Here is a 20,534-nt window from a genome sequence, read left to right on the forward strand (position 1 = left end):
TCTTGACGCCATTCAGGTGTTGCAAGAAGATAAATGCGTAGCTGTGTAGAACGATTGACCTTTTCGTTAACCAGGCATTGAACTGTGTTATTTAAACTGTGCTCCTAAAAATACTTTTTACATTTTAGGGAGTAGCTTAAAGTAAAACGGTAGAAGATGGAACCGTTTATATGCTTAAAGAAAAAAATTGTACCATAGGCTTCAAATTTTAGTTTTAAAACAAAAAATTACTACCTCTTCAGTAAGGCTGGATAAATATATGCTTTTCTAAGTATGACCGCATGAAGAGAATTAAGCGACTCAATTATTTTATTAACCGAAAGCAGCAAAAAACTTCACATATAATAAGTGTAGGACTAGGTGAACGTCAGTTTTGTGTCGAAGATGTGCTTACATTAAAACATTGCATTCAAAATTTTGCAAAAAAATCCAAAGTGTTATTAATTTATTTTATGCACCTAGATACTAGTTACGAACACACAAAATTATCTGCATGTGCTATTCCAGTTAGGAGTCAATACGTTTATCTATATAAAACCCTTAGCTTAAGTCAAAGTATCTAAGTCATGTTTTTGTTCGAACGTCCTCCCTTTTATCACATGGGAAACAAACATAACGAATTGCGATTAGGCGTTCGCTCATGGTCACAACCCCGCTTCTCTTAGTTCGGACGAGACAGTCTTCAATCACAAAACGATCGCGACGTCATCATCGGGGTTCCACCAGGTTGAGGCATGACGTCAGAGATTCACGGCACTCGGAGAGGTAGGCGTGCATGAGGTCATCGGCGCCACTCCGGCTCCGCGCCACGTTCCGCTTCATTGCGCCCCAGAAGTCCTCGTCCGCTTCACGGTTGACTCCCCGCGTCACGTGATGCCTTCTGCGGTCGTGATTGATTGGTTGGAAAAAACATTCAGTGTTGTTAAGAGCATGGGGGTGGGCAACCTACGACCCACCAATGAATATCATCCGGACCTCCACATCCTTTACGAAATGGGTATGAGGCCATTTCTCATATTTTTTTGGCTTTTTAATTAGGTAAATGCGAACATTTTTCAGCCTGAAGACGTAATGTCTATACCCCTGGATTGGGACTAAGGTTGCCCGCCGCTGGTTAAGAGAATATGGCAGGTTTAATACGCATGCAAGTAACAAACTCTGACTAATAACCTAAGAGAATTCTTGTTAAAATTTATCTTGTTAGGAGAATTCGACCGGTTGTATACATAAACAATTAAACATATATGAAATGTGAAATGTTTCAAGCATTTCCGGCGTCTACATGGTTCTCTGTTGTGGGATTCAAGAATCGAACACCAGTATTCAAGGAACTATCATTTGGGGAAACTTTCTGACAAACAATAAAAGCCTTAGAGTTATTTATTAAAACGGGGTAAACATTTTTTTAAATATTAATATTAATAGATAAAGTTAAACAAAAAGTGTCAATAAATAATTTTATTATTCCACTAATAACAAAAATAATATTTTTTTCAGCATAAAAAGAGCTTGTTTGTGTTTATTCCAATATCTACGTACTCCGTTTCGTTGGGCCGCAGGCTAAGCTTACAGGATCCCTCATTTCTGATAAAGGCGAATTCTTCCAGCAAATCAATATCTGGAAAAATAAAAAATGTTAAAATCGCGAAATTGTAACACAACCGACATAGGCACAACAAAGCCTCAAAATCCTAAAACGATTTTTAAGGCAGCCATTTTTTTATTTTAAGCTAAATTTTAGTGCAGCCCGAGTTTTCCGGTGAATACCAACATCTGCAATTTAAAAAAAATACGGTCAACAAAATGCAGTTTACAGTTTAACGATTCAAGTTTTCTTGTTTAGAAAATAGCTATCTTGTTTTTGTTGTAATTATACAAAAAAAGTTTACGACAGAATCCAAAGTTAAAGTTTGCTACATATGCCCTTCTTTTATCTCGACCAAAGACCCAAACACTCACTGATGACGTAATCAAAGAAAAGGTGAAACTTGAAACTTCGCTTTTCGACCACGCGGCGCAAAACGCGGCTGGCCTGAGTCTTCCACCTTGGCCAATCATGTTGCGTCAAAATGATCATGTGACCCAGCACTTGGTCATCCTCCACCGCTAGCGTCACTCGCTGAAGGCTGCAAAGACAAACAGTAGAAATATGTGCCAAAAGGTACAATTTTAAGCAATGTTGTCTGCTTTTGAAGAAGATAAACCACCGGGCACAAGTGCAATCGGTTTTCGACTTGGTACTACTGATTAGCTCAATTAGTTAAGCGACGGCTCTCTATAGCCGAGAAAGTTAGTTAAACAGCGGAATACCTTTAAAAGTTCGGCCTCTGTTCTATGACAATACCTTGATACGAACTTCTAATGTAACTTCAAACCTGGATTCGACCTTCTAATGCAGGGGTGTCCAACAAGCGGCACGCGACCAAATGCGGCACGCGACCAAATAAAAAATGGCACGCAGGCCCCCTTAAATTACTTAATTTGCTATTCAGCCAATTGTAAAAAAAATACCTAATTCGTTATACAGTAAACTGCCATTGTTTACAAACAATATAAAACAATCGCTGCAATCACGACAACTAACAATTACTTCTAATACTATAACATTATATTGTAGTGGAGGCTAGCATTCATATAACTAGTTTGGTGTGAAGAAACAAAAAGCAAAAGTCAGCTCACCAACGGACATTTAGATCCAGTAATGCGCACTGCTAACTACACGTTTTTATTATTTGTAAAAAAGCGCTTTTATTATTAGAAAGAATTATATTACTAAACTTTGGCACAGGAAGAAGTTATAGGATAAAAATTGGCACGCCGACATGTTTGAGTTGGACACCCCTGTTCAAATGTAAACTACTTAAACTAGGAGCAAAACTTAAAAATAGCTGAATCGGATTTAGCTATTTTCAAAATTAACTCACTTGGTGATAAAAACGTGGACCCAGAAAGGAAGCAGCTCTTTGATTGCGAGCGCTACGGTGCGAAGCCTGGGTTGCGGTGGGGCGGCCGACCCCCGGGTGAAGAGCTCGCTGTCCGGGGGATTCACAGGGGGGAGCAACCGGGTGGGGTACTGGGCGTCCGGCGCCGGGCTGTAGGGCAGGTGGGCCAGCGCCCGGAATATGTGCTCGCACGATTCCTAAGGTAAGAAAAGCATGCTGACTTAAGGTTCTTTTGGTTGTCAAAATTCTAGGTATTATTGTTGTAGCATTTAACATGCAAAATTACTCGATTTTGCCGAATTTGACGGCACTATAAACGTGGCCGTTGTTCCACTGACGTGTGACCAAGCAATTTATCTTAATTTATGCTTTCAACTGTATACGTCTTACTGATTACGGCTTGAATCAGCGGTCCGTTTATCGTGTGTTTCTGAGATATGTGAATATACTCAACGGGCAATATCTACTGAGTGAAGCGACTTTGTCTAGAGTTCAAGAAGTTAAGGACAGGTATTTTAGCAGCAGGTTTCTTTGGAATCAGATTAAGGACTTGAAGAGACTTAGGCAGCCGTCGGCTCTCGTCTTCAGAGCCAGCACCCCCTTACCCCTAACTACAGACCTACATAAGCGAAAAAAAGTGAGCACTTATATTTGGCCAAGTCAATAAGATATAAATAGTATATAGGTTAAGTATTTGTTTTCACAACAAAATCTTGCCCTCCAACAGAGCACATAACACATCATGCCGACGATAAAAAGCACTTTAGTAGCGTTTTAACGCACTTCTTTTCTGAAACTTTTAACCAAATTTCTGTTTTTTTGTTAAATTGGTAATTTTTTCTAACGTTCATGGACCAACGAACGATGCTTGAAGCAATATTAACAAGAGTATTGAGCAATTATTCTAAATCCTAGTAAAAAGGAAGATTACATCAGTTAATGAATATACTGTTGCTGCCAGGCATTGTATCATTTGCAAAATTGTTCGTCCTGCAACACATTTTTTTCATTTCTTTATTATTTGACTGCTATATAGATATTTTCCCCGCTGTAATAGCATTACTCTGAAGACTTCTTGTATAGACTATCGAAACGTCGGTACATTTAATAGAACGAAATATTGCCGGAAGAACAATTTTACAATTAATTGCATCAGTTGTTTGTATCATTCAACAATATTAGAAAATGCGATCTTACGTTGAGCTGGTCCAAGGCGAAATAGGTTGAGGCCAGCTGGCAGTGGATTCTCGCAACGAGTGCTTTGTGAAATCTTTCCAAAGGTAATGGTTGTTAGAGCAGGTTCGAGATTATTATAGAAAAATGTTCGGAAACAATATTTATTCTCAAATTCTACATTTCCCTATTTGAAGTTAATTTAATTACAAATTGTTGCTAAAAGTTAGAACGTTTAAAAAAAAAAAAATTAAGGTTTTGCTCAATAAGTATTTTAAAACAACTGACTATTGAACTACATGTTCCTAAAACGATATTGAGATTGTTCTCACAGTAAGCGCGTTTCAAAAGAATTAAAAAACTACAAGGACTAGTTTTCTTGTGCTATGCACTAAAACATTGCAATTAATAAAAAAGTTTTAAACATTTTACAATTCAAAAATTTATGGAGGACATAATTACCGGACATTAATTCGACATGAAATGCAAACTACAAAATATTTAAAAATGCTTTGCCAGGCTTAGGCTTACTAAGACGCAAGAATAAATGAAAGTTCAAACAGAAAACACAAAAAAATGATTCATCTTTACAAAATTTCTAAAATATTTAAATATTTAACTATAAAATTCATTTTTATGGACAAGATTTTATTCGAGAATTCTTATAGCGGTTAAAAAAAAAGTGTGACTAACTCACCCGGCTTCGTCCGATTTCTGCTCGAGCAGGTCGAGTCGCGAGAGCGCCGCCTTGTGGTTGGCGTTGTAGGCAAGCACGTCGGCTAGGAAGAGCTGGAACCAAGTCCACCTCTCGCACTTCCAGCGACGCGTCAGATGGTTGAAGTCTTAGGGAAAATATGAGTTTTGGAATGTAACGATCGATTTGTTTGATGTTATGGCTTAAAAAGGTGGCAAACTAGCGATGCGCAGTTCGCGTACGTGGATTATAAGCTTTTTTGTTGTGAACAAGTTAAATTACAATTAAGTTAAGGTGAAGGCAAATTTAATCGAACCTTGTGGGTGTTGACAAGGATACTATTTGCCCAGTGTGCTTCAAACGGGTATTATATGATAAATTTTGTTTCGTTTTAATAAGTTAGTAATTAATGAATTTTTTTTTTTGAAAGCGGTATGTAAGCCAGAAGGCGGCTAGTGGTGTATAGGTTTTTACCTTTTTTGCTATTGTTAGCATTAATTTTACCCTCGAAAAGGCGCTTTCAAGGACTAGACAAGGCTTTCTAATCTTGCTGATTTGGAACAATCTTATTTTTTGTACTAATTTAGCATCTTTTGGGCGCACAATACAGGTATATAATAGCCTTTTTCACAATTAGGTGGCATGCCAATTTCTACCTTTCTCGTACGATTCGAGGGAGTGGAGAATGGTCCAAGCCTCTCTTGCCACGTGAAACGTCTCTCTAATGTCGGCACTCTGGGAATTCGTGGTCAATTGGGAGTTTGGCGACTCGCCTGTTTCACTTACGTCGGCAATATGGACGTAGGCTTTGTCTGTCGAGTCGGAATCTATTTGCAAGAAAATTATAGAATTATTGGAGCAAATTTAGTAAAAGTAACTAAAGGAGCGGGTGGCCTTAAAAAAATTCGAAGAGAAACATTGTCTAATTTGGTTTCGCCTTGAAAAATTGTTTTAGTGTATAACGTTAGATATATCGTAATCCACACTGTCTGGTAGATAATTAATTAAACGGTTCGTTCGTGAAAATCGAACTCAAATCTTTTTGTTAACGCAACCTAAGCTTCGGACGTTTAGCCCTGCAGACATCCCAGAACTAACGTGCCAGGCTCAAGAGTGTTCGACTGTCCGTTTACCGCCCATGTTAGTTCCCATGTATTCTATTTTTATATCTAGTGGATACAAAAGTCTTGTTGTCAGTCGTGAAATAGTTAAACCCCGGGCATTTTTTTACTTGTGTATATGGCAGGGTCCATTGCTAGCATGTACTTTGATGCCGCTTCGAAAAGAAGGATTATAGTTGTGTAGAATATTTGTTTGCGGTTCACTGCTCCGTCCACGTCCGTTCTACTTTGTCGGAACAGATCACGCATGAAAGACATTCGATCACTCAGTGAGGAACTGAAAACGATGAAAAAATAAAAAAACACAAGACTTCAATACCTATTTTAAATATGTTTTATATGTAATATTTCAAAACCATTAATTAAAACAATACTCTTATAAAATAAGTAGTCATAATATAATTAAACCATGTTAACCTTTTTGTATCACTGTTGTCGATGCTCCAGTCACAACGGACAGCAATAGTTGATAAGAGGGTTTCCATTTCTTTCCATGATTCACACCCATCGCCTTCCGCTAAAAATATCAAATTTTGACATCAATATAACTAACCAAACAAGCATAAAATATTTCTTGTGTATAGACCAAAACCAATTAACTAATTCGGTATACATATAGACAAATAACTCCGATTCAAACCCATAGTATTACACAATCTTCAAAACAACCTATTACAAAATGTTAGAAACAACAAATTCCATTAAGAGACATAATAACAATTTAAGCTACTTTGCTTTGTTTAAAATACACTCATTATTTTATTTAAATCATGTAAAATCTTGATCTAAATATATACACTTGAAATCTTGATCTAAATATATACATCAATTTGTTTGGATGGCAATTAGAATATCACTTTAAATGAGTTCAGTGATATGTAAATTTACCTTCCTTCAGTGTGAAAAAGCAGGAATAGAATTCTGTTGCCTTCTGAAGCCATTTGTAAATGTGCTTGTTAGAAACTGAAAGGCTGCTACTTCGACAAATCACTGGCAAAACTTCGCGCACCAGTAGTTTTCGACAGTGATTCACCGGAGTCAACTCAGCATCGCGCTTTTCAGTTTCAACCAATTTTTCAGTGATTGGAAGCTAAAACATACATGGTCAAATACTTATAGTCTTATATATTTTATTTCAGTATAAAATGCAGTCAACACATTGTGGTTGTGTCTTATTAAAAAATACTAAAGCTACAAACATATAAAAATGTAAATTGCTCTGCTATCTTTATAAAAACAAATTTGACATACCCCATATTGTGAAACAGTTTCTGGGAATTTTGTCATCAAAAGCATCATTAAGCGGCAGTATTGTGTGATGTTGACTCGTGCCTCTGCACTGGCGATTATCATTCTTTGTTGGGTGATGCCAGGTAAGTGGGAAAATATATCTACAAGTTAACACAAGGTGATTCCGTAAAATTTGGGCAGGCTAAAATGGTAAAACATGTTGGAAATTGCAAATTGTTCTACAAACCTGTAATTGGATGCTTGCAAAACACCAATATTTGGCAAAAAAAAAAACTTTGAACAAAATCAATTGAACTTTTAACATTAACGAATAACATTAAACATGCAGCTTATTATACATGTATTTCACCATTTCTTGATGCATCATTTGACTTTTCATTTGATTGTATCAACAATTCAATTTCTTCCCATAACTGTGATTCCGAGGAGAAATCTCTGTATCTGAAAATTATAAACATTTAAATCAAAATAAATTTGAGATAAAGGCCTGGCAATGCACAATACACTCTGCATTTCATGGTGCTTTTGAGATGTGCAGGTGTGCAATTATGCCTTTCTGCAACTTTTAGGTTGGAAATCCTACCAAAACTTAGCTTCTAAACTTAACTGCACAATATACCAATTTACAATTTGTTTCTAAACAAAAATATAATATGTATCCGCCACAGAATGCAGACTGGTGCCTAACAAACTGTCATTGGCTAAAAAAGGTTATTTTATGAAAGAAAGAGTGTATGTGTTTATCCATATAGATCAGTTATAATAATCCACTTACATTTCATTTAAAACTCTTGCACATTCTTCAAAGTTCTCCTTTTTCATTTCCAGAAGATATTCCTCAAACTAAAATCATAGCCACAATATGACAAACGGGTACCAGCATAATGTATTCTCTGTAAAAATTGAAATACAAAACTACATACTTGCAACCGAAAACTTTGGGGAAAAATGGATTTTGCCGTGAGAAGCCAGCTTCTTGCTGAATAAATATCATTGTCAACTTGTGATTTGGATGTGTTTAGCAGCCAGTCTTCGTGATTTGTATCCATATTTTTGAAAGGTGTTGCAAATCGATCTACACGAACTAAAGTAGTTATTGCACAAAAGTTGTATCAAACGGTCTTAACCCTGTTCACATCAGCGTGCATTTAAATTGTACAATACAAATTTTTTTTTACAATTCGTGTAGTCCCGGGAAATTCCCTAATTTAAAATGCATTGTTCCGTGTTTGTTGTTTTTCGTATGTTGTAGCAGTCAAACTTGACAAACATTGACATATTTTGTTTAATTTGATAGTTTTAGTTTGAGAATTTTGTTTAAATGTTAAGAATAATTTTTATTAACTAATATCTCAAAGGTAGTATTCTATGTTTTCATTAAATATTCACGATTCACCTGATGACATTTAGTTAAGGCAGCAACAGTTCAGTCATAGAGTATTGCAAAAAAACAATTCAGAAATATCTAAATATAACAATTCCTAATTAAACACATGTGTCATACGTGTTTTAGTAAACTTTACCCCATTTGATAAGTCTAAATCATGAGTATGGACTCTGTGATCAGCAAAAACGACAAGCAAGTGTTACAAATGATAATCAACCCAAATATTCCCTTGGATGGCGATGACGATGCAGCAGCTAGCCTGGAGCACGGTAATTTGTATCTATTATTTTTATGCATCAAAATATTTCACTTTTTGGCAAGGGTATTACTAATATACTAGGCAACTTACAAGACCATGACTAACTTGCAATTTTAGAAAAAAAGAGTATGTTATGTACCATTGCCAAAAATGAGAAAATGTTTAAGTACAACTGGAGAAAGTAATATAAATCAAACGAGGAATAAAAGCTTTGTGTTGTTGTATACATAATTTTAGCATGCGGAAGGTGCCTGTAAAAAAATGTTTTGAACAACTCTTTTTTTTTGCAATTTTTAGATGAAACTGTTGATTCGACTTTTGACGAAGCAAGCTTGACTGAAGTAAAACGTCTTGAGAAGGAAGGTGTTACTTTTGCTGAAACCGGGAATATCACCAATGCCATGAACTGCTTCAACCAAGCAATTGCCATATTGCCTCAACGTGCATCTGCCTACAACAATAGGGCCCAGGCAAAGAGGATAAGTGGGGACATGGAAGGTAAATATCTGACATCTAACTTTGTATTATGTATTTTGTAAAATATTAGAAACCCTGAGTTCCAGAAAGCACTGTCTTAACAAAAATTTTACTGACGGATTCTTCTAAATTTGTTACACAACATATGGTATGCCCTTTTTCAGTGTATCCATATAGAAATATTTTGGAACAGCGCCAAGGCCGGTTATGTGCCAATGTAATCTCTTAGATAAAATAGTTTTTTTTCTAAAAAAAACTTTACGAAATATTTATTTTTCCAACATCAGATCGTTGTTTTTCACATAATATTACTTTTTTTTAACAACATACATGCACCTTGTAAACATAAAACTTTTAAAAACCCATTCCTCAATCTGTTTGCCAGGTGCTATTGCAGATTTAGACACCGTCATTAATTTGACTCAAGGACAGGGCAAGGTTGCCAGTCTTGCTTTCACCCAAAGAGGTCTGCTCTTCAAACTAAGCGGAGATAAAACAGCTGCAGAGCAGGACTTTAAACAGGCTGCTAAGTTGGGCAGCAAGTTTGCAAAGCAGGAGGTAAGTTTGTTAAGCTTTGTATTTCAGTTGTTGTTTGTGTGTTTTAATGTATAATTGTCTGTTAAGTTTTTTGTAATTAACTTTTTTTAGTTTTGGCTGATAAGAGTAATCTGTGCATTGACCAGTTATAAAACATTTCAAATCATTTTAATTGTAATTATCTGACTTTAATATTTTCAGAATAAACAATTTTAATGCTGGAAATGAAAAGCCTTTGGTTAAGACTTTTAAATACACATATAACAACTGTATTACTGTAATTGTTTTATATATCCCTGCTTGGTCAATTCAATCAAAATGGCTTAATGACATCCTTTATCAAGGGGTTTACCTTGCACAAGGCTGTGACATTGTGAGATGTGTCAATGTATCATTGTGTCCAATAATGGCTGAATTTTACTGTTTTAGCAAAAATGTAATTTTTTTTAATATTTTATCCAATTTTTTCATTTTAGTTGGTTGAGTCGAACCCATATGCAGCATTGTGCAACCAAATGTTGGGCAAAGTTATGCAAGGCCTGAAGACTGGACAGACCGAGGAAAATTAACATGTCTGCAAATCTTAAACTGCTGAAAACTGTGTTTGCCCTGGTTTGCCCTATCATGTATATTTTTAGTAATTTATGATTCAATTTTATGTATGTTTTACAGTGTTATACCTTTTAACACACTTTTTACTTTTTTTAGTTGGATTGTTAGAAGTGTCTGATCTTGATTGCAAAAAAGAAAATTTTAACATGGGAAATGTTTTACCTTTTACTATATACATAAATACATGTATTTCTTGTTTTTCTTTGTTGATATAGTTGGTTTGCGTAAAAGCGGTACAAGTCGTTTAATGTTCTTAGATTTTGTTTATTAAACCTTAATGATTCACGGAAATGCAATTTCGCCACTGTGTTAAAAGTATTATTGCGTCGTGTACGTCAATTTGCCTTAAATATACCGCGCAATCCACAAAAAAAACTTTGATGGCTTTGTAGAGAATTTACACCAGCGTGTATAGACTTTCCAGCATACCACTACATTAGTACAATACAATTTATTTGCGAAAAAGCGATAACTACAAGAAGTGCATCACGTGAAAGAAAGCTTTAACGGTAGTTTTATTCAAGCATTGTACGACCTTAAACTTCCTGGTCGCGATCCACGGCCTTTCCTGCAGGTAAAATAGAGAACTCAATTTTTGTTTGAAATTTAAAAACTGTATTATCTACGCACAGCCGCACGCAATACATCATTATATGTTTAAGTCCCAAGATATTAATGTCTGTATCAACCTGTGTTGGCCACGTGTCAAATCTTCCCCCAGCTACAAAATTTATTTCCAGAAATCACTGTTAGCTAAAAAATAGAAAACCTGAGTCCCAGAAAGCACTCTCTCTCGTTTTGCAACAATTTTAAGGCGAGTTCTTCCAAATTTGTCACACAACGTACTGTACGCTTTTTTTACTGTATTCCTATAGAAATATTTTGGCCAGCACCAATGCCGTGTCGAGTCCAACACGAATCGCTCACACAGTAGAGACGCATCCCAAATGGAAACATTTTTTTCTAAAATAATTTTACCAAACAATTATTTCGTCAACTTTCTACTCGGCTCGGAACGTGCTTTTTCACGAGCAAATTAAAACCGTTTTGTCACTAACGCAATACTCATCATACGAGGACAACAAAAATTCTCACCGGGAATCATTAACCCTTGGCAGCCTCTGTCCCCGTAGAGGGCTGTTGTAATCTGACGTCAGACGAGGCATAGCAGACTGCGTCCTGTTTTGAAAAAGGGAATATTAAAAATAAACGATTCAACTGCAGTGTGTTATAAAATTGCGTGACTTACCTGCGTGCGTAATGCTGTCGATACAACTCTGGTCTTGAAGGTGTCACCGGAGAAAGACAACTGAAAACATTAAATTTTACATCTTCTACAATATATGCTAGTTTGAACAGTAGAAGACAAGCTTCTTAAACTGGTCACCGTTACACGCGGAGCAGGCCTACTCATGAATTTTTTAGAGATGATGTCATTAATTTACGCGTTAAACCCAGTAGCTTTCAAAGAAACCTACTGTTTTCAGTCCAACAAATGTGAAAGGGAAATGGATTTTAAGTAGGCCTACAATCAAGAGATGAAAACAATACTTTCGTTTAAATAAAACATTATACTTTTCAAGTTGTACACTAAAAGATCAATTATGCATTCATGAGCCTCCTAAAAACTGTCCACATACCCACAAGGGGCGTCAACGAACCCAAGTTTAAGATCCCTGATTTTTTGTGTAAAATTTGTAAACAACATATGACAAGAAAAGTGGCGACTAAAGTAAAATTACATTTCGCGCATTTTGTATTTTAAACTCGTTAATTGTATCCCCGAATAGTGGCTCGGCAAAAGTTACGTACCCAACAAAGGTTGGATAACCGCTCATTACACACTACAGTTATAAGGGATCAGTACCCTGTAGGGGTCACTAGGCCATGTTTTCCTGAAGGACTTATTCGAAAATATTTTCTCTAAAATAACCAGCCGTTTCTTTTACCTGGATGGTGAAATTTGTGACAAAGTGTCCACAGCCGCACTCGGCACCGCTCGTACCTTTTAACCCTATCATTACCGACCGAGTATAAGTATTATTATCAGAGAATAAAGCTATTCTCTTGCATTCAGTGAAAGGCTCAGTCTAGTTTAAGTACAGATGTCGTCACAATCGTCTTATTCGATAGTTTCCTCTTTTGTGCTACGCCTACGTGAATAGCACACCGTTGCCTATAAGTGATGTACATTTCTTATTACCGGTTTTTCATTAATTTTAGAGTAGCGTATTTGGTATCTATTTATTAAGTCTTTTGTTAAAAACATATAAGAAACGGCCTTCCGTAGAAGATAACGTAAGCCTAGTTCTTTTCCTTGATGTTTAAAATGTGTTTTTAAGTCAGTGTCAGTCATTCTGAACGTATTTTTGCAACGTTATAACAGTTTTTTGAGTTGCAAATATATATATTTTTTTTTTTTTTTTTTTTTTTTTTAGGGTAAAATCTTTAGAATTCGTACAATTATCATGCACCTATGTTAGTTTCTACAATCCTTGCGCCCTAAGCCTTCTGCCATAGGCCCTTCCTACAATCGCTAAGTAAGTGGATTGCTTACTTAAGCCTCGCTTATGAGCCAAACATTTACAACGCAATTTTATGTTCACTTTATAAATTCACTTACTGGTCCATTTTCCACGATATTTCGGGGTCCACCATGCCACTAGCCGTCGGTCTGGTTGCGTAGCCTTTTCGAACCGCAACTGGCATCTCAAGCAGATAGCGGAGTGTATCCGTGTTGTAGTACGGAGCTAGGCTGTTCCAAGTGAAGGGGGTGTATGGGCGTCTATTTCAAAATATAAGCACAATCACTGTTGGAGCTTCGACAATACATATGCTTGGCATTAAACATTATGGAATTCTTACATTGTGAAGAGCCTATATTGGAAATAAATTATGACCTATACAGCTCTTATCAGTTTATTTTAAAACAACACTTGGTGAATCTTTGAAGTATGGGTAATTGGTAGTTTAAAACGATAAAAAAATGTTTGGCTTTTTTGCCATTTAAGCATACACACAATTTATAAATCTCCCGTCAAGCAAATTTTCCCATTCATGTAAACGTTTTAGTCGGGCCAGGCAAAGTCTTCGAAAATACGTTTTTTCTAACATTAATCAAAACGCTTTTGGTTTGTTTATCAATGAAATGCAGGTGCATATGGTTTGTTGGCCAACTCACACTTTGGGTCGTTTGGTAAGCGTCACACTTGCAGTCTTCTTCAGTCTTTTCTCCAGTCGATCGCACTCTTTTTTCAGGAAGACAAGCTCTGAGCTTTCGGCCATTAGGTGGCGGGAGCGTGCGGGAGCTGATTTAGGTTTTCTGCAATATTTTGCGACATATGAGCTTATTATATTACATATAATCCCGCTAATGATGAATTTAGTTGCCCTGCCTTGGTGTTTTACATTCCATAAAAAAACACAAAAAGCTGTGTATAGTATCAGTTGTCTGGGTTCAACTAGAGAATGGCTATCTGCAATCGTCAGTCATTTTGTAAAGCGTAAGAATAACAGTTATTATTACTATATAAAGCGTAAGAATAACAACTTTATCATTACTATATGCTTGTTTGACTAACTATACCTTCGTTAATGATGTTAGTTCATGTTTATATCAGTGAACACATACCAACAGAAAAACCTCCAATAAAAGTTAAATAAACTATTAAGCAGTTTGTTGTTATCCAATTGTCAAGCTTCAACTTCATGATAAATGTTTCATTTGTTATTTTGTACCTAGAAATCGTTTTAGGGAGTATTTTTTTTGTTTTTTGCAATACACTTTTTTCTACCTGACTTTCATTATAATGAGTTCAGTGCTGACGGGCCTCGGGTCGTTTTCCTTCGATTGCCTAGCAACATGCCCGCTTCTAGGATGGGCTGCTTTAGGTCTTTCGGAAGTCTCTTCTGTGAATACAACAGAATTGTAGGAAAAATATTTTGTCCTTTAGGTTAATTTTTTACCAACGACCAGTGTCGTACATGTCACTGTTTTCGAATGGCGTGACTAAAGTTTGTTGGGCAAAACGCCTTGACTTGACTTCATTTTCTGGCAAATGATTAACTTGGACGAAAGGCATTGAGTCTAACTCTAATGAATTGGATTGAAATAAAGAGTTTTTATTAAACAATTGTTTTATAATGTTGGGTTTATTTATCTCAATTTTCGAACATCAAACGATTTGCTTCCAGTTGCATTTTTGTTATTTCCACTTGGGATTTTGCTCATAATCGGGCGAGATTACCTATTTTAATTGTTTAATGTTTCATTGTTAAGTCAATACTTGACTTACAGTTGACTTGTTCTGATAATGACTTGGACTTGACTTGATTTGTGCAACTAATGAATAAAATATTTCATAAAGGAACGCTAAAGGCATAGTTGGATGAATTGGTAATCTAAACAGATTAATGGCCAATAAAACACTGTGCGTTTTATTGGGCATCTGATCGGGAAAAGTTGTTGACAATTCAATCATAAAAACCTAAAAGAAGTTAAATTTTACTAATAGTGCGTCACATTCATCGATGCAATAATGCGTGACTATGGGATATTAAAAATGAAAAGTGTATCTGGGACACGGTGGTTAGTCAACTAGAAATCGAGTAGGCCTATATTTATATACTTATAGCTTTAAATTTGTATTCTAAATTTTATACACGCATGTTCCATTTTGCGTTGTTTCGTTTGCTATATATTTCAATCAAAAACAGTAGCGCGAGAATATACCTGCGATTTGAACTTTCTTCTGCGACTTTGAATCCTCGTCCAGGTGAGCTTTTACCGGAAGTGGTGAAGGGATCCGCTTTGCCGCCTTATCTGAGTCAGAATTACTGCTGGAACTGCTAGATGATGAAACAGATGATGCCGAACGGATGGAAGGAGCCTACGGAAATAAAACGTAATAAAGAATCCAACGAAAAGTAAACTTAGTGCAGTCTACCAAAGCAAACTATGTGACGTTAAAGAACATGTGGTACTTTAAGATGAAGCATGTTATTAGACGTAGAATAAATATCAAAGCCCACACAGAATTAGTTAGTATTTTGTGAACGTTATGAATAATTATTTGTTCCTTTTCAATATCAAAACCTACTTCTCGATAGGCTTTGATTTTCATTCAACTATAACCTACAGAGTTTATGCTCCAAAATTGTTTTATAATATTAGCTTTGGAATAACGATGCTTTTCGGTATTATCAGGCTAGTGTACAAATAAAGACATTAGGTGTATTTTGATTTATTTTATTTTTACCTTAAAAAACATCGTAGTGCGAACAGTAGTCAATATACACTTTTACTCGAGTTTGTCTACTTTATAATTGATTTTTTATACGTGCTTATAGATGTTGTATTCAACCAATGAATATTTTATCATAGGTAAACTTTTCTTGCTGCCAGTAAACTGACTTTTGGCTCCATAACTTTGACTTTCGGCACGGCGGGTGCAGTGCCAGTGGTGGATTTGCTGCTGGACTGCGAAGTGGTCGACACCCGCTTTATCTCTGGCTCCGAGTCGGAACTGGAGCTGGATGTTTTGCTGCTGGTGCTACTGGTGGAAGACCGACGTGAAGATGTCTGCAGAGAAGGCAAACAAACCATTTTGGACCACTAAATATTAAGTTTTAGTTGAACAATAATTGCTTTCAAACAGCTGACATCGGCAACGTATAAGTAAATTGTGGTTATAGGAAAATGCCGGATGGCCTACTTCACGCATGGTAGGCAAGCGTTAAAATATTAAAAGTATGTACAGATTTTGAAACTTCAGTTTCAACAATAATTTGATTAGGGAACTAAACCAATTGATTTAACTTATTATTATATCATTCTCCTTATACGCCAGGATGCAATCTCAGATAATGTTTGCCAGGAGTTACAAATATAGGGTTATGTTCTTTAAGTCTAAAATATAAAAAGTAGATCCGGGATACTGCGAAACAAATAACAACCTCAGTTCCCTGTGATAAAAGTGTAAAAAATACGTAATTTATTGGTTTTGCCAAACCTGCTTTTTTTCAGGCTGTTTTTCTTGTTGTACTATTTTCGTGAGTTTTTCTTGTGAAGAATGAGAATGCGTGCTTGATACCGACAAACGTCTGGTTGTTACTTTAGTTGGTTCTTCTGCTGGCTTTTCTGATGCCAAACTTGAACGGGAGGTGGATTCAGCCTTTGGCTTTGATATAAAAAAGTTTTTCATGATACAATTTGGATGTTAGGCCTACTTGCTTTCTTTGCTTAACTTTACGAATGTCATATATTTTGAGGAGATTTTACCCCAAATATACACATTTCAAAATGCTTAGTATTTGAAACAATTAAAATATTATCCAATGGTCACAAGGATTTATACAACTAAGCTATTCCAGACAATGCCAGTATATTTAGACATGTTGTGGACAAGTCACTTGAATAGAAGGCAAATATAACAAAAACTTGCTGTTGCTATGCTGAACGTGACTATAGAGCTTTCCTGGGAATATTTACATCCCAATATTAAACGTCAGTCATGGGCACAGTGTATAAAAGGCAGGTGAAAGCACTTTAAACCCGCAACAGCACTGCTGGATATTATCAAAAAAGCGAAAAACCCTTACCGGAGTGTTCGGCCTTGAACTTCTCGCAGAATTCCGGCTGCCACGTCTCTTGCTACGGTCCGAACCTGCCAAAAAGCGCAGCCAACAGTTTTGCGTTAAGTTCCAACCTCCTTAGGGCACCACAACAACGCGAACTACAGCAGCCTACATCGTAAAACGCGCGCGTTTTGGAGGAAGGCGCACCGCGGTCTCCTGTTTCGGGCCAGGAATCGCCCAGCGCGGCCCGCTCGATGTCTGTAACAACACGGGGCCCATTGTCAGCGCTCGCTGTCCAAACACGCGAAGGCATTCGAGCCCCTGCTACACTGTACGAGGTGAAATGCCGCTGTCACCGCGTTAGGGGGGCGTTTAACTCGGGGGTGCTGGTTCAGGGGCGGTACGCTCGCGTATTGTCCGCTGACACGGCCTCGTTAAGTTTTTTTTTTCGGCTTTTCTACGTCGTCAAATCGACAATTACAACAGCGACACGGATTTCGAGATGCGTTTACGGCTGTGTCATTTAATGAATTGAACATGCTCGGATGTTAAATCGATTTACGCCGCATATATGTAGCGATTTGTTGACACCAGCAATTCCAAACGGCATTTTTCACGATTTTTCAAATACACACTTGTAGCAAATACGAAAAAATATATCTTTAACAGTAATTCTTGGGAATGGCTAATTGAAAAAAAAAATTGTTTTGTTTCCTTTAAGATTACACTATTTAGAGCTAACGCATTTGAGAAAATTTATGCTACTCCAATAGGTTCTACAAGACATTAAAGATTCGCCAACACATCGCTCCGCTTTTAAAATATATTTTTCTTTCAAACCAAACGCAGCCTTTAGTTTAGACATTTGGTGATCAAGGATGTCCAGAGCTGCGATGACACACGTAGCTGTTTAGAATTATATACGTGTCCGAATTTATATAAAAAAGGGGAATAATTTTTGGCGACGAACTTAAAATAGGTGTCTTTGTTTTTTGTATACTAATTCTGCCGTAGGCCTACATGCAAGGACCATCCATGTGCGATCCCAAAAAACGAAAAAATCGTTCTACTGTGTCAAGAAACTGTTAAGAAAAAGTTCATATCACACGTTGCATTTCAACAGAAAAAATGTTGGGTTCATCGTATCAGAATATTTTCTAAAATTATTTAAACCTCTTGTAATCGAAAGAGTCGACTTTAGTAGCCCAGATAATTCTACACAAGCTGCCATTAAAGGTAATCGTATGGTAAAATAATATTACTCTCCTGAATCTTTTCCGTGCAGGATTGAGTCCAAATGGCAATATATTAATTGCTTATGTACCTTTACATTGCTATTGCCTACCCAAACAGGCCGCCTTCGCTATGTTTGACCAATCGCGGTGGGTGGCATGGTTATACATATGCGTTGTATAAACACATCATAAGTATAATCGCACACCACGAACACTAGTAGTGTATTGGCTTTTCACAAGTTTAGCAGCAATATTTATGACACCAATAACAATACATTAATAATAGGAATACCAAAGCCCATAGATTATAGAAGTAGGTAACATTTTAAACGTGTCGAATAGTTATTTTCGACATCATGATAAAATTAATAGAGTTATTCAAAACGTTACCTACTTTAACGGGACTGATGTCTAACTAATTGTTCCAACCATTATGCTCCGAAATACATTAAGTTAGGTTAATTATTACTATTACGGTTTGGCGTAATTTGCTACATATGCCACAGTTTGTCTGCCATAGGTTTCGTTTTAGGTGCTGTAGTTTCGCGCTTAAAACAATAAGTTTAGGACTAGCAGCATTAAATAGTAACAAGTTTAAAACATTTTCGTTGCAATTTTTGCCGCTGAACAAACGCAATGTCAAGCTTACCAGAAGAACTCGAAGAAGACGTCGACGACTTGGACGAGATGCTGCTGTCGGACGAGTATCCTGAAGCTTTGCTGGCCCGCCCCTCGCTTTTCACCTGTTCTACTCCTTCGTCTTCAGAAGACGATTTCCGAGAGTCTCTGTCGCTGGGATCCATGGTTCTGCGCCCGCCTATTTCCGCGCCCAGATGCCTTGCCAGGAATTCAGCTGTTTAAGCTCGCAAATCAAAGGTAACCCTACACCGGGCTAAGCGAAGGCGACAAAATCGTTACAACTCTCGATGTATCTAATATGTCGACGTCTGGCGTCGAATTACAGGGTGAACAATATTCCGGCGTCGCATCAAAGCACTGCGACACACACTGGATCGTGTTTGTTCTTTAAAGGGCCGACGAATATCGTTTCAAGGGCCCTTTAAACATCAGCTCTGATTAGATCGCACACTCGAGGCGAAAATAGCGCGTCACAGCTGCAATCTGCCTGCCACCTTGACTGAATAAGCTATCAGCCGCCGAAAAGCGCCCGATTGTGGACGCGTATTGACTCTGCGTCACGTGGTGTGACGTGTGTGTCAATATCGCACAGCGTTGCTATGGAAACAGGGTACGCCGCACACAAGGCGACGACTTGGGCTTATCCTGCTTACTTTGACTCAAAACTTTCCGCGCCGAAATGGATCACACAGAAGCGTAAATATTCACGTTCGCTGTATTTTTTCGGGACGCGCATTTTTTCTCTTCCCGCTTCTGTTGTTGTGCGACAGAACAGAGAATGGGAAACAAAGATGGCGGCCGAGTAGGAGAGCGCGCGGTTCGGTAAATACAAGCGCGGGCAGTGAAGCGGAGAATACTGTAACGACGGCACCCGTGTGTTTGGAGAAGTGTAAAATGACAGGATCGCGACGCAAAGACTCTTTTTGCGACGAACGGCGTTCAGGGGGGAATTATTTTACACACAAAAGAAGTAGTAAGAAAACAACAGCCATTGCTATGTCGATATCAAGGCCAATGTCGAGTTCGGTCGTGTTGTTATAAGTAATGGGCTTATTATAGGACCAGTATACACTACGTATACCCGTGGTTCCCAAGCAGTGGTTCAGGTCACAGAGGGTCTAGTTCTAGACTTAAAACTGATAGCAATTTAAGGTAAAAGTTGTTGAAAGAAACGTTTTATGTTACATTATTTTTTATCTTTGAATAAATTATTATAATTATGGCCTGCTCTTTTTTTTCAATATCGTCGTGGCTTTGCTCTCTTAGGAAGGGTCAGTCCGAATAACTTGGGGCTAGTTGTAATATTTTAAAAAAGGTCCACGACTAAAAAAACGTTGGGAACCACTGGATTACGTTTTTCGACACAGCTGTTGATGGCTGTGCTGAATTTAGACATTAGTTATTAAAAATACCGCCTAATTGTGACACAAAAGTTTGTCAATTTCCTGAATACTTCGGTTGGAAATGCAGTTTTCTTTCGCAAAAAATGGCAAAGTGGCAACATGCATCGAGACGGTTCAATTTTGACTACACTTCAGGGCGGAATAAGTACAGAAGTATGCTCAGACAAATGAAATGTTGCTCAGACGAACAGACAGACAGAGATGCGGGGCATTAAAAACAAGCGTACC

General features: G+C 37.2%; 3 protein-coding genes across 3 annotated transcripts; 1 reads left to right on the plus strand and 2 right to left on the minus strand.

Moving 5' to 3' along the window:
- Positions 1-356: 356 nt before the first annotated feature.
- On the minus strand, positions 357-8,312 carry LOC146161493 (integrator complex subunit 10-like). The gene is made up of 14 exons (XM_083384509.1): positions 8,105-8,312; positions 7,957-8,024; positions 7,531-7,622; positions 7,182-7,321; positions 6,819-7,020; positions 6,348-6,447; positions 6,041-6,207; positions 5,466-5,636; positions 4,813-4,957; positions 4,140-4,212; positions 2,925-3,139; positions 1,960-2,126; positions 1,540-1,618; positions 357-880 (listed from the first exon to the last, which is right to left on the minus strand). Exons 1-14 carry the CDS (start codon positions 8,228-8,230, stop codon positions 709-711), a joined length of 1,917 nt encoding a protein of 638 aa, XP_083240635.1. The 5' UTR covers positions 8,231-8,312; the 3' UTR covers positions 357-708.
- Positions 8,313-8,591: 279 nt separating this feature from the next.
- Positions 8,592-10,817, plus strand: LOC146161494 (tetratricopeptide repeat protein 36-like). Its single transcript, XM_083384406.1, has 4 exons — positions 8,592-8,837; positions 9,125-9,325; positions 9,690-9,862; positions 10,318-10,817. Exons 1-4 carry the CDS (start codon positions 8,726-8,728, stop codon positions 10,408-10,410), a joined length of 579 nt encoding a protein of 192 aa, XP_083240532.1. The 5' UTR covers positions 8,592-8,725; the 3' UTR covers positions 10,411-10,817.
- Positions 10,818-10,885: 68 nt separating this feature from the next.
- On the minus strand, positions 10,886-19,387 carry LOC146161495 (uncharacterized). The gene is made up of 11 exons (XM_083384405.1): positions 18,914-19,387; positions 17,054-17,118; positions 16,465-16,632; positions 15,867-16,034; positions 15,186-15,342; positions 14,248-14,362; positions 13,635-13,775; positions 13,077-13,238; positions 11,703-11,762; positions 11,549-11,632; positions 10,886-11,021 (listed from the first exon to the last, which is right to left on the minus strand). Exons 1-11 carry the CDS (start codon positions 19,065-19,067, stop codon positions 10,973-10,975), a joined length of 1,323 nt encoding a protein of 440 aa, XP_083240531.1. The 5' UTR covers positions 19,068-19,387; the 3' UTR covers positions 10,886-10,972.
- Positions 19,388-20,534: the final 1,147 nt, after the last annotated feature.

This window comes from Ascidiella aspersa, chromosome 3, assembly GCF_963924565.1.
Source record: "Ascidiella aspersa chromosome 3, kaAscAspe10.2, whole genome shotgun sequence".
Classification (NCBI taxonomy): Eukaryota; Metazoa; Chordata; class Ascidiacea; order Phlebobranchia; family Ascidiidae; genus Ascidiella; species Ascidiella aspersa.

Bases quoted from the DNA above. Each gene is read 5' to 3' on its own strand.
- LOC146161493 (XM_083384509.1), bottom strand. From the start codon at position 8,230: ATGGATACAAATCACGAAGACTGGCTGCTAAACACATCCAAATCACAA. The intron at 4,213-4,812 runs GTGAGTTAGTCA...ACCTTTGGAAAG, and splicing joins CAGAAATCGGACGAAGCCGG to ATTTCACAAAGCACTCGTTG. The intron at 3,140-4,139 runs GTAAGATCGCAT...TTCTTACCTTAG, and splicing joins TCGCCTTGGACCAGCTCAAC to GAATCGTGCGAGCACATATT.
- LOC146161494 (XM_083384406.1), top strand. From the start codon at position 8,726: ATGAGTATGGACTCTGTGATCAGCAAAAACGACAAGCAAGTGTTACAA. The intron at 9,326-9,689 runs GTAAATATCTGA...TCTGTTTGCCAG, and splicing joins GATAAGTGGGGACATGGAAG to GTGCTATTGCAGATTTAGAC. The intron at 9,863-10,317 runs GTAAGTTTGTTA...TTTTCATTTTAG, and splicing joins GCAAGTTTGCAAAGCAGGAG to TTGGTTGAGTCGAACCCATA.
- LOC146161495 (XM_083384405.1), bottom strand. From the start codon at position 19,067: ATGGATCCCAGCGACAGAGACTCTCGGAAATCGTCTTCTGAAGACGAA. The intron at 14,363-15,185 runs GTATATTCTCGC...TTGTATTCACAG, and splicing joins GAAGAAAGTTCAAATCGCAG to AAGAGACTTCCGAAAGACCT. The intron at 13,239-13,634 runs GTGAGTTGGCCA...ATTTTGAAATAG, and splicing joins CTTACCAAACGACCCAAAGT to ACGCCCATACACCCCCTTCA.